This window comes from Salvelinus fontinalis, chromosome 36 (genome assembly GCF_029448725.1).
Source record: "Salvelinus fontinalis isolate EN_2023a chromosome 36, ASM2944872v1, whole genome shotgun sequence".
In the NCBI taxonomy this organism is placed as follows: Eukaryota; Metazoa; Chordata; class Actinopteri; order Salmoniformes; family Salmonidae; genus Salvelinus; species Salvelinus fontinalis.
In genome coordinates this window covers 30,673,088-30,687,028 of record NC_074700.1, presented here as the reverse complement: position 1 = coordinate 30,687,028, position 13,941 = coordinate 30,673,088, and the positions used below count along the sequence as shown (strand labels likewise).

Here is a 13,941-nt window from a genome sequence, read left to right as displayed (position 1 = left end):
TTACCGAAACTGAAAAAATCCAGGCATTTATAAATAAAATCCAGCCTTACTTTATCAAATGCCTTTTCAAAATCCGCTATAAATACCAGGCCGGGCTTCTTATATGTTTCATGACGTTTTATTATTTCTAGTCGTTGTCGTATATTATCTCCAATGTATCGTCCATGTAAAAAACCTGTCTGATCAGGATGAACAATACCTGATAAAATCCTTTTAATTCTGAGTGCTATGCATTTCGCTAGTATTTTTGCATCACAACATTGAAGTGTAAGAGGCCTCCAGTTTTTTAGATGGACCTGGTCTTTATATATGCTATCTGGGTCTTGTTTTAATAGTAGAGAAATCAGAGCTTCCAGTTGAGTACCTGACAGACTACCATTTCTATAGGAGTAGTTAAAATAATCTAACCATGGAGCTTTTAGTATATCAAAAAATACTTGATATACCTCTACCGGTATGCCATCAAGCCCTGGGGTTTTTCCAGACAAAGGATTTAATAGCATCAAAGTTCTTCCTCTGTAATTTGGCCTTGCACTGATCTTTCTGTACATTTGTTAATTTTCCATTTGTTATCCACTGCTCAAAAAAATAAAGGGAACACTTAAACAACACAATGTAACTCCAAGTCAATCACACTTCTGTGAAATCAAACTGTCCACTTAGGAAGCAACACTGATTGACAATAAATTTCACATGCTGTTGTGCAAATGGAATAGACAACAGGTGGAAATTATAGGCAATTAGCAAGACACCCCCAATAAAGGAGTGGTTCTGCAGGTGGTGACCACAGACCACTTCTCAGTTCCTATGCTTCCTGGCTGATGTTTTGGTCACGTTTGAATGCTGGCGGTGCTTTCACTCTAGTGGTAGCATGAGACGGAGTCTACAACCCACACAAGTGGCTCAGGTAGTGCAGCTCATCCAGGATGGCACATCAATGCGAGCTGTGGCAAGAAGGTTTGCTGTGTCTGTCAGCGTAGTGCAGGACGTTTGGCATTTGCCAGAGAACACCAAGATTGGCAAATTCGCCACTGGCGCCCTGTGCTCTTCACAGATGAAAGCAGGTTCACACTGAGCACATGTGACAGACGTGACAGAGTCTGGAGACGCCGTGGATGACGTTCTGCTGCCTGCAACATCCTCCAGCATGACCGATTTGGCGGTGGGTCAGTCATGGTGTGGGGTGGCATTTCTTTGGGGGGCCGAACACAGCCCTCCATGTGCTCGCCAGAGGTAGCCTGACTGCCATTAGGTACCGCCATTAGGTACCCTTGTGAGACCATATGCTGGTGCGGTTGGCCCTGGGTTCCTCCAAATGCAAGACAATGCTAGACCTCATGTGGCTGGAGTGTGTCAGCAGTTCCTGCAAGAGGAAGGCATTGATGCTATGGACTGGCCCGCCCGTTCCCCAGACCTGAATCCAATTGAGCACATCTGGGACATCATGTCTCGCTCCATCCACCAACGCCACGTTGCACCACAGACTGTCCAGGAGTTGGTGGATGCTTTAGTCCAGGTCTGGGAGGAGATCCCTCAGGAGACCATCCGCCACCTCATCAGGAGCATGCCCAGGCGTTGTAGGGAGGTCATACAGGCACGTGGAGGCCACACACACTACTGAGCCTCATTTTGACTTGTTTTAAGGACATTACATCAAAGTTGGATCAGCCTGTAGTGTGGTTTTCCACTTTAATTTTGAGTGTGACTCCAAATCCAGACCTCCATGGGTTGATAAATTTGATTTCCATTGATAATTTTTGTGTGATTTTGTTGTCAGCACATTCAACTATGTAAAGAAAAAAAGTATTTAATAAGAATATTTCATTCATTCAGATCTAGGATGTGTTATTTTAGTGTTCCCTTTATTTTTTTGAGCAGTGTATTATTTGGAAGGAATTCCTTACCGTAATCTTCATTCAGTGGGAGAGGACGAGACGGAAAAGAGAACTGCCTAAAATAATCAGCTTCCTCTTTTAAAATATCATTCGGAGAATCACAGATGACTCTGTCTTCAGTAACGAGTTTCTGCAAATTATTTTTGTTAGCGTTCCTGTATTGGAGATTCAGGAAGAATTTTGTGCATTTTTCTCCATATTCCATCCAGTTTGCTTTATTTTTGTAATAGTTTACATTAAATCGTTCTTGAATAAGTTCAAGATCTTTTTGTTTTTCCTCTAACTTACTTTGTATCTCTGTAGTATCGTTTTTATTGCTATCTACCTGTACTATTAGTTCATGGATTTCCCTTGTTAGTCTTCTCTTCAGCCAGAAACTGCTTTTTTATTATTGATGAATATTGAATTGAATGACCCCTGGAGGTACATTTAAAAGGTATCCCAAACAATGGGACAAGGGGATTTGCTGAACCTATATTATAGTGGAAAAATTCAGTTATAAATTATTTTGTCTTAGTTAAAAATAAATTGTCCTCCAGTAAAATTTGATTAAATTTCCAATATCCCCGTCCACGTGGAAAATCTAAGAGTTATGTGAATGCCAATTAGATGATGATCCGATCGCATTCTGTCTCCTATTAAAACTGTTTTAACCCTTTGATTCAAGAGAGAAGGAGACAAGGAAGTAGTCAAGATGACTAGCTTGATTAAGTCTCCTCCATGTATATCTCACTAGGTCGGGGTTTTTTAGTCTCCAAATATCCACTATTTCTAATGTGTCCATAATATTTGTGATTTCCTTAAGGGCACGGTGATGATAGTTTGTAGAGTGATTACCTTTACGGTCCATTGATGTACTTAACACTGTGTTATAGTCTCCTACCATAATGATTAGATCATTTGTTGCCTGTAAGTTCAATAAATTGGTGTAAATGTTTTCGAAGAAGTGTAGATCATCCTTATTTGGACCATATAGATTAATGAGCCAAATCTCTTTTTTCGTCCACTTTCATATTCAAAAGGATCCACCTTCCTTGTGAATCATTCCTGATTATTTGTACATTCAGATCGACATTTTTGTTAATTAATATCATCACACCCTTTGAGTTCCTTTGTCCATGACAGAACATTATTTCACCACCCCATTCCTTTTCCCACACAACTTCATCTAAGGATAGGTAGAGCGAGTTTCCTGTTAACAGTGTATGTTATATTCCTTTTCTTTTAGCCATGTAAAGACTGATCTTTTTTTAGAATCTGCTAAACCGTTACAATTATAACTAACTATACTTATTTCACCCCTTACTGTAACTAGATACTATTCTCAGTCTAAAGTGACCATAATTAGTGCTTGTAAAGTTACTGCCATCAGAGGTATTATGAAGGTCAAAACTAGAGCTTTCAAATGTCGGATATTTAGAATTCAAGAAATATGTTCTTGCAATATTTGTTATATTCCTTTGCCTGTGAGCCAATGCCACAGATGTTAGAAAATTGAGACAAATTATGTGTGTAACAAATCTGAGTAGGTTGATGTCTATGATATTGGATATGATATAATGAGAGTGTGTATGATGTCTGTATACGAGTAAGAGTATAATGTGTGATGTCCAAATAAATAATAACTCTGCCAATTTGCATGGTTGAGTGTCTGTGTGTAACATGTAGTGCGTATAGCCATAATATTCATAATTGTAATCCATATCGTATCACCGTCATAGTTGCATCATAATTACCTTTAATATAATTGAAAAACACATCCCAGCAGTTTCATATCAATTGACGTTTCACATGATCATGAAAGAGACCTTGCATTACTCTAGAGACGGCTTCTCTTACAGTACAAATGTATTCCGTACAATATGTTATTATTCCCCAATGCCCATATTCTGATCTCTTCCCCTTGCTTGTTGTAAACATATATAACCTTGTAGACAAATAGATAAAAAAGATAGACAAACAATAAACACATTAAATTATAAAACAGTTCGACAAGAGAGAAGAGAAAAAGAGAGTGAGAGAAGAGAGCGAGATAAGGTGTGTGTTTATGTATAAGTCCGTATGTGTAAGCAAGCATGTAGTTGAGTACGTGTGTGTTCATATCCACTTTATAATGTTCAGATATTTTAAACAGTTCCCATACCTTTTTTTTTCGTAACCTGAAGTCCCTGTAGAATCTAGTACAGTCACGGTGTTATAGAGCTGTCTCGGAATAGCTGTCCATCTATAAAGAGTTGGTTCACAATGATAAAGGCACGCCTGCCATCCATCCTTTGTTGTCTTTGTACCGGATACAGTCTCTTACAACGTTCGTTTATCTCCTTTGGAAATTGGTCATTGAGACCGAATTTGGTCCCTTTAAGCTCCCTTCCTCTGCTTTTGATCAGCTCCTTTTGTTGGTACTGTTCAAATTTTACGATGATCGGTCGGAGACCCTTGGTCTTGTCGTCAAGTCTGTGCACTCGGTGGAAAGCCACCTTGTTCACAGTCTGTATAGGAAGTTTCAATGCGGATTTCATGAATTCTCTGATCGCGCCCTGTGGATTATTGGAATTCCTCATAAATACGAGAATAAAAATTGATTTTCACTGGTCGCGCTTTCTGGATTATTGGATGCGTCTTCAGGAATACCAGAAAAAAAAAGGATTTTCACGCATGCTACGACTTTGTACGTCTAGTAGCGTCTTCTTCATCACCCTGTTTTCCTGAGTAGACAATCCATGTTGGAATCGTGGATTTTTACCTTGGCTGTGAGTGTCTTGTTTTCTCTTTGGAGTGTGAGAATTTCACTCTGTCTGAACTCCAAAATCCCCCTCAGCCTGTGCTACCTCCTCACACAACTTTTCCATTGTTGCATGGGTTCCAGCCAGAGCACTAGCCTCTACCTCAATGGTAAGTAAATCGCCCGTGTCTGTAGATGAATACGTTTTTCCTTTTTTTTATCCGGTTATTTTGTGAGGTGGTCGGATCTTTCCACGAAGGAGTATGTTGTTCCTCCATAGCGTAAAGCTGTTGGTACTCGTCGATTTCCCTCAGGATCTGCTTGGTATCCAGATTGGCTCTATTCTGCAACCAGTTGTTTTACGAAAAGATAACAATGAGTCTTTCCCACGACGACGACGACAGGTGTCTGTAGTACAGCCAGCTAGCACTCGCGGAATCCACGCAACAAAAAAAGGAACACAAACTTGCAGTCCCAGCCGTAAAGGCTAACCGCGTTGTGGAATCCTTAGTAACAAAACTTTAGTTCGGATTAAAATCGATTTAATGAAAAATACTAATTTATTGACCCTGCACGTGTGGGTAAAAAGCAGAAGCTTACCTCTAACTGATGTCTTAGAATTCAAAGCTAACAACAAAATACAGCAGTAGAATATTTATCAAAAAGTCCCCAGAGAGAGAGAGAGGTTCTAAAAACAGGCCGTCTGCAGACAAAGAAAAATAACCTGCCAACAATGACTTATATACAGTCCAGCCTCGCTTGTAAACTCCTCCCTCAACCAGTTACATCTGATTCACACAATACAGGAATACCCCCTTATCCAATCACTACTCCCCTGGTTACAACCCCCCCCCCCCCCCCCTTATCTAATCACTACTGCCCTGGTTACAAAACATCCCCCTTATCCAATCACTAATCCCCAGGTTACAAAAAATGTGTGGCTAATTTGAAGAATAGAAAATATTCAATATATTTTGTTTTAACACTGTTGGTTACTACATGATTCCATGTGTTATTTCATAGAACAGATTCCCTTAATTAATTTGAAAAATGTCTAACAATGAATAAACATAAAAAAAAAAAAAAATGATATCTTGTTTTGCTCAGAAAACTTGGGGGCCAAATAAAACCACCAACAGGCCGCCTATTGGAAAACCTGCATCAGATCTGGACATATTGTATCCATATCTGACTACAACATTGAGTGTTCACAACTCTCCAACACCATCCCTCAGTTGTTCACCTAAAAAGTGGTGGTTGTCTGAACTGCAGGTTGTCCATTTCATACACAAAGAGTAGCAACATTACCTGTTAGGCTCAGACAACAGCCCCATTATATCATTACTGTGACATTGGACTGAGCAGGATCAGGAGGACCAGCTAGAGTTGGTCCACAGGTGTATCTCAATACTCTCTTAGTCCCCTCTCTGTGTGCTCATTTACTTTCTTTGTGGATGTTTTTTTTAAATACACGTTTCAGCAGATTAGTCTTCTGAAATTATATTTTATCAGACTGAGCAGCCCTGTTTTTTCAGATAGAATCTTTTCCACTAAATGGTTTCTCTCCTGTGTGAATCAGTATATGTCTCCTTAGGTCCCTCTTCTGAATGAAGGTCCTCCCACAGTCACCACAGCTAAAAGGTTTCTCTCCTGAGTGAGTCAGTTTATGCATGGTTAGATGCCCCTTTCGATTGAAGCTTTTCCCACAGTCACCACAGCTAAATGGTTTCTCTCCTGTGTGAATCAGTATATGTCTCCTTAGGTCCCCCTTCAGAATAAAGCTCCTCCCGCAGTCATCACAGGTGAATGGTTTCTCTCCTGTGTGAGTCAGTATATGCATGGTTAAAGGCTCCTTCCGATTGAAGCTTTTCCCGCAGTCACCACAGCTAAATGGTTTCTCTCTTGTGTGAGTCAGTTTATGCATGGTGAGGTGCCCCTTCCGATTGAAGCTTTTCCCACAGTCACCACAGCTAAATGGTTTCTCTCCTGTGTGAGTCAGTTTATGTTCAGTTAGGCTCACCTTCCGATTGAAGCTTTTCCCACAGTCACCACAGCTAAATGGTTTCTCTCTTGTGTGAGTCAGTTTATGCATGGTGAGGTGCTCCTTCCGAATAAAGCTTTTCCCACAGTCACCACAGATAAATGGTTTCTCTCCTGTGTGAGTCAGTTTGTGAGTAGTTAAGGTCTCCTTGCGATTGAAGCTTTTCCCACAGTCACCACAGGTAAATGGCTTCTCTCCTGTGTGAGTCAGTTTATGCCTGTTTAGGTGCTTCTTGTGATTAAAGTTTTTCCCACACTCACCACAGATAAATGGCTTCTCTCCTGTGTGAATCCTCATGTGATTGGACAGATCTCCTTTGTGTTTGGGATACAATGGTGGGCTGGGATCCAATGGTGGGCTGGGATCCAATGGTGGGCTGGGATCCAATGGTGGGCTGTTGTCAAGTCCTACTGTGTCACTGCTTACAGCTGAACTGTGGCTGGAGGCATTGTTTTGATTATCTGGAGGGTCACAGAGAATGTTGAGACCCTTAATGTGGGTCACAGTGCCAAAAGGTGTGAGATCCACTGGTTTAGAGTCTCTCTCTCTGTTCTCCACAGTCTGGGTTTGGGGAAGAGTCAAGGACCAAAGTGGGTCCTGATCACATTCACTTTTCACACAGGAAGGAGTGAATATGGAGTCTTTGGTATCAACGATCCCTTGAAGCTGCTCTTCCTCCTGACTGGTCCTGACTTCCTCCTGTTCCTCTTTAATCTGTATGGTCTCTGGGTCCTTCTGCCCCAGACTGGGGCTCCACTCCTGCTCACAGTGCTGCTGCTCAGGGGGAACCTTCTCTTCAGAGACAGAGAACTGCAGGGAGTCTGAAGGGAAGGAGAGGAGGAGCAGAGGTTATTTATATACTACAGAATTAAATAGAACACTTGAATCAAATGTAAATTATAGATCTCAATGATTTTTTAATTGAAAATGTCTTTACTGGTATTGATCCAAAATAATAACATGAGCTAAAATAATGAGCAATACAGATAAATAGTTTTACTGCTCCCAAACTTGATATTTTAATAAAGCTTGTACACGTCCTAATAATGTGAAAGATTTCTCAGAAAACTAGATGTTTTGGTCACCGTATGCTCACTAGAAGTTGGCTGATTAATTAGGGCCGATTTCAAGTTTTCATAACAATCGGTTATCGGCATTTTTGGACACTGATTATGGCCGATTACACTGCACTCCACAAGGAGACTGTGTGGCAGGCTGACTACCTGTTATGCGAGTGCAGCAAGGAGCCAAGGTAAGGTGCTAAGGTAAGGTGCTAGCTAGCATTAAACCGATCTTATAAAAAACAATCATTCTTAACATAATCACTAGTTAACTACACATGGTTGATGATATTACTAGTTTATCTAGCTTGTCCTGCATTGCATATAATCGATGCGGTGCCTGTTAATTTATCACTGAATCTCAGCCTACTTCCCCAAACATGTGATTTAACAAGCGCATTCGTGAAAAAAGCACAGTCGTTGCACCAATGTACCTCACCATAAACATCAACGCCTTTCTTAAAATCAATACACAAGTATATACACTGCTCAAAAAAATAAAGGGAACACTTAAACAACACAATGTAACTCCAAGTCAATCACACTTCTGTGAAATCAAACTGTCCACTTAGGAAGCAACACTGATTGACAATAAATTTCACATGCTGTTGTGCAAATGGAATAGACAAAAGGTGGAAATTATAGGCAATTTGCAAGACACCCCCCAAAACAGGAGTGATTCTGCAGGTGGTGACCACAGACCACTTCTCAGTTCCTATGCTTCCTGGCTAATGTTTTGGTCACTTTTGAATGCTGGTGGTGTTCTCACTCTAGTGGTAGCATGAGACGGAGTCTACAACCCACACAAGTGGCTCAGGTAGTGCAGTTCATCCAGGATGGCACATCAATGCGAACTGTGGCAAAAAGGTTTGCTGTGTCTGTCAGCGTAGTGTCCAGAGCATGCAGGCGCTACCAGGAGACAGGCCAGTACATCAGGAGACGTGGAGGAGGCCGTAGGAGCGCAACAACCCAGCAGCAGGGCCGCTACCTCCGCCTTTGTGCAAGGAGGTGCACTGCCAGAGCCCTGCAAAATGACCTCCAGCAGGCCACAAATGTGCATGTGTCAGCATATGGTCTCACAAGGGGTCTGAGGATCTCATCTCGGTACCTAATGGCAATCAGGCTACCTCTGGCACGCACTGTGCGGCCCCACAAAGAAATGCCACCCCACACCATGACTGACCCACCGCCAAACCGGTCATGCTGGAGGATGTTGCAGGCAGCAGAACGTTCTCCACGGCGTCTCCAGACTCTGTCACGTCTGTCACATGTGCTCATGTGCTCAGTGTGAACCTGCTTTCATCTGTGAAGAGCACAGGGTGCCAGTGGCGAATTTGCCAATCTTGGTGTTCTCTGGCAAATGCCAAACGTCCTGCACGGTGTTGGGCTGTAAGCACAACCCCCACCTGTGGACGTCGGGCCCTCATACCACCCTCATGGAGTCTGTTTCTGACCGTTTGAGCAGACACATGCACATTTGTTGCACGACTGTACCTAACCATAAACATCAATGCCTTTCTTAAAATCAATACACAGAGGTATATATTTTTCAAACCTGCATATTTAGTTACAAGAAATGTAGTTAAAAGAAATTCATGTTAGTAGGCAATATTAACAAGACAAATTGTGTCACTTCTCTTGCATTCATTGCACACAGAGTCAGGGTATATTCAACAGTTTGGGCCGCCTGGCTCGTTGCGAACTAATTTGCCAGAATTTTACAAAATTATGACATAACATTGAAGGTTGTGCAATGTAACAGCAATATTTAGACTTAGGGATGCCACCCGTTAGATAAAATACAGAACGGTTCCGTATTTCACTGAAAGAATAAACGTTTTGTTTTCAAAATGATAGATTCCGGATTTGACCATATTAATGACCTACGGATCGTATTTCTGTGTTATTATATTATAATTAAGTCTATGATTTGATAGAGCAGTCAGACTGAGCGGTGGTAGGCAGCAGCAGGCTCGTAAGCATTCATTCAAACAGCACTTTTGTGGATTTGCATGCAGCTCGTCGCAATGCTTCAAGCATTGAGCTGTTTATGACTTCAAGCCTATCAACTCCTGAAATTAGACTGGCAATACTAAAGTACCTATTAGAACATCCAATTGTCAAAAGGTATATGAAATACAAATGGTATAGAGAGAAATAGTCCTATAATTCCTATAATAACTACAACCTAAAACTTCTTACCTGGGAATATTGAAGACTCATGTTAAAAGGAACCACCAGCTTTCAACATGTTCTCATGTTCTGAGCAAGGAACTTAAACGTTAGCTTTTTTACGTGGCACATATTGCACTTTTACGTTCTTCTCCAACACTTTGTTTTTGCATTATTTAAACCAAATTGAACATGTTTCATTATTTATTTGAGACTAAATTGATTTTATTGATGTATTATATTAAGTTAAAATAAAAGTGTTCATTCAGTATTGTTGTAATTGTCATTATTATAAATATATAAATAAAAATCGGCCGATTAATCGGTATCGGCATTGAAAAATCATAATCGGTCGACCTCTAAAGCTTACTTCTATTATGACCTCACGGTGTTTAAGACGAGCAGAGTCAGGGGTCTACAGGACTGAAGCCGTACTCTGCCTACTGCCATCATCAATGTAATATTGAATTACTAGTGTGAACGTAAACGTACTCACCATCTCTAATGAAATGCATTGGAGTCAGAGAGGCTGTGCTATATAAGCTATTTCAATCATATTTTCCTGACAGATAACTTTTTAATTATGCCAGGTGAATCTTAGCTATATTATAAACTGTTCTTTAAAAATGGATGCAATGGAGATCCCTGTTACCGGAAACAGTTTATTAACTAAGTAGAACAGTAGCTAGCTAGTTATTAGATCTACATACAAACCTATTCTACATAGTTGTATCTCTGGTGTGATCCGCAGCAGTCTCCGTAGCAGATCATTCTCCTCCTGGTACTCTGCTACAGTTTCCTCAACCGCACCAAAAATCTCCACAGCAGCAGATGCCGTTAAACATTCATTTAAAAACACACGAAACAACTGTAGTTTAGATGTTTTCAGTGGACTGAGAGTTGGGTGTTCAGCAAGTACAGCTTCTTGACATGGGTCCTCCTGATCACATTCACTTTTCACACAGGAAGGAGTGGATATGGAGTCTTTGGTATCAAAGAGCCCTTGAAGCTGCTCTTCCTCCTGACTGGTCCTGACTTCCTCCTGTTCCTCTTTAATCTGTATGGTCTCTGGGTCCTTCTGTCCCAGACTGGGGCTCCACTCCTGCTCACAGTGCTGCTGCTCAGGGGGAACCTCCTCTTCAGAGACAGAGAGCTGCAGGGAATCTGGAGGGAAGGAGAGGAGGAGCAGAGGTTTACACTCCCCTATGTATTTATTTACACAGTGAAACTAACATTTACAAATGTGGCTCTATACTCCAGAATTTGGGATTTGAGATCAAATGTTTTATATGTGGTGACAATACAGAATGTCACCTTTCATTTGAGCGGATTTTCATAATATCCGTTTTACCATTTAGAAATCAAAGCACTTTATGTATCTAGTCCCCCAACGTGAAGTCATAAACGTTTGGATTTATGAAGGTAGTGTATTACAGTAGTCAGAAGTGTAGTATTTGATCCCATATTCCTTACACACATTCATCTTGTGAAACCACAAACTTGTTGAATGCATTTGCAGTTTGTTTTGGTTGTGTTGTGGGTTTTGCCCAATAAGAAGTGAATGGTGAATAATGTAATAATACGCTTGGAGTCCCTTTTATTGTAAATACAATAGAATCTGTTTCTGGATAATAATGAATGAATCTTCAATGACGACAAGTGAGAAAGTTAAAAGAAACAAAGATCCCCCCCCCCCCCCCCCCCCCACAAAAAAATGCTGACCTCCCCTGTTATTGGTACGGATATGATCTTAATTATTCATGATTTATTCGTGTTTATCCTTAATCATAGTATCATCCACATGAATGTATAAGTGTTCAGAAACATATTCTATTCTTATTTACAATGTAAAAAAATACTCCAAAAGAACAATACATTACACTTGAAATGTTAGTCATTTAGCAGACGCTCTTTTCTCCAGCAATTACAGGAGACATGAGGGTTAAGTGCCTTGCTCAAGTGCACATGGACAGATTTTTCACCTAATGTGGAAATAGTGAAGGGGTCTGAATACTTTCCGAATGCACTGTACATACGTACCTGTTCTACATAGTTTAACCTCCGATGTGATCAGCAGCAGTCTCCGTAGCCGATCATTCTCCTCCTGGTATTTCAGTACCGTTTTCTCAACTTCCCCGAAAATCTCCACAGTAGCCGCAGTTAAGCGCTCATTTAAAAACACATGAAACGACTGTTGTTTAGACATTTTAAGTTGACTGGTAGCTAGTTAGTTAGCTATTCAGCTGGTAGCTTCTTCCACGAGGAAAGAACGGTGTTCACGAAAGAAAAGTCCACTCGCAAGCTCACTTCCGCCTGTATCAGCGGGTGGCAAGCCCATAATCACAGCGCCTCTATGTGGATGGAGCGTTAACTACAAGGTACAGACATTTTAGATTTATTTAAAATGTATTTAACTAGGCAACTCAGTTTAGAACAAATTATTATTTACAATGACGGCATCCTGGGGAAGAGTGGGTTAATTGGCTTGTTCAGAATGACAGATTTTAACCTTGTCAGCTCTGGGATTCAATCCAGCAACCTTTTGATTACTGGCAAAAACACACTAACCACGAGGCTACTTGCCGCCCAAGACTAGTGGTGATAATGGAAATAAATAACTACATGTGGGGAAAACGTTATATTACTTATTGTATGAACTGAATTGAAAGACAACTCATTGTAACACAGGCGACTCCTGAAAGCTGCAACGGCTTGGGACTTCATTCTATAGCTAGAGGACTCCTGATATCTCCAGGGGCCTGTTGCACAAAACTAGGATAAGGGATTAAGCCAGGATATCTTGGTGATCCTGGCTCAATTGATCCGTAATCCGGTTGCACTAAAGATGGATAGGGGGCAGGAGGATATGTTATGGTATAAATTACCATGGAGATTTATTCTGTGGAGCTAGCCTGCTCCAGACCAGGCTAAATTCCAGGATCTATTTAATCTCATCCCTAATGTCAGTCAGCAGTCACCACAAATGGAAACCAATAGTTATTTCACTGCTTTGTTATCATTGTTATCACATATAACTAGACCCACTGTTATTATTTAAACGTTTGTGATCATTAATTTCAATGATTTTGGATAAAAAATTATTTTTAGATGATGTTGCTATCATTAGATAATTTACAGTTTCCCATAGACTATAAGGCTATATATAAAATGATAGAATATTAGGGCCACAGAGGGGAAAAAAACAAGTCATAATATTGTAACCAGTTGTTTTAAAGGAGGACAGTTGTTAAAATGACAGATGTGGGGCATTTCGTGAAATTGTACTTCAGTATGGTTTCATAAACAAAGACATGCTGATGTGCCAGAATATTAAGTATCACATTGTCATAAGTATCAAAACTGTAAAATCAATATGTAGCTTTTCTGCAGAAAGAACCAGCCTCATAAATTTATGACTTTATCCTTTTTCTTCAGTGTGGCCCTAGTACTCTGTCTTATAAACAAATACACATTCCATATGAATATAAAAACACAATGTGTAACATTATGTTCCTTTATTGAATAAGGACAAAACAAAGCAGGTAAACCATCAGCTCCTTTCGAAACTGAAGTCACAGTGACTCTACAAGATGGAAAGCACAGAATCCAAGCATATTATACAAAATGATACATACACATTCAAAGGTCTGTATATAACACACCCTGCATGTCTGCACACTAAAATAAATGCAGGACAAATCCATACACATCAACTGAACAGACAAATGAATGGATGCAGTAGCCTCCCTGCAGCCTTGTATTACACACAGTATACCGCACAAACATCATAAGAGGCCAAATTCGTCAAAAAACGAACCCAAAAAAAAACCAATTCCTCTGCCACCGCAGGACATATTTAACCAAAATTGAAAGCACACATACTAACTAAAATAATTCAACACATATTGGTCCCTCAGCAGCCGACCACTGTCGTCATCAGGGAAGATTGCCGGATTGTCCCAGTCCATGGCTGGTGGCACTCTGGGGGCCCTCTCCTTCCTCAGGCAGGCCACATTGTGGAGGACAGCACAAGCCACAGTAATATCACAT

At 40.6% G+C, this 13,941-nt stretch overlaps 1 protein-coding gene across 1 annotated transcript; it reads right to left on the bottom strand.

Annotated features, from left to right (window-relative positions):
• Positions 1–5,480: 5,480 nt before the first annotated feature.
• LOC129835758 (zinc finger protein 329-like) lies at positions 5,481–12,218 on the bottom strand. The gene is made up of 3 exons (XM_055901523.1): positions 11,932–12,218; positions 10,606–11,055; positions 5,481–7,479 (listed from the first exon to the last, which is right to left on the bottom strand). The coding sequence occupies exons 1-3, from the start codon at positions 12,095–12,097 to the stop codon at positions 6,149–6,151; spliced, it is 1,947 nt and encodes a 648-aa protein (XP_055757498.1). The 5' UTR covers positions 12,098–12,218; the 3' UTR covers positions 5,481–6,148.
• Between the last annotated feature and the right edge of the window lie 1,723 nt (positions 12,219–13,941).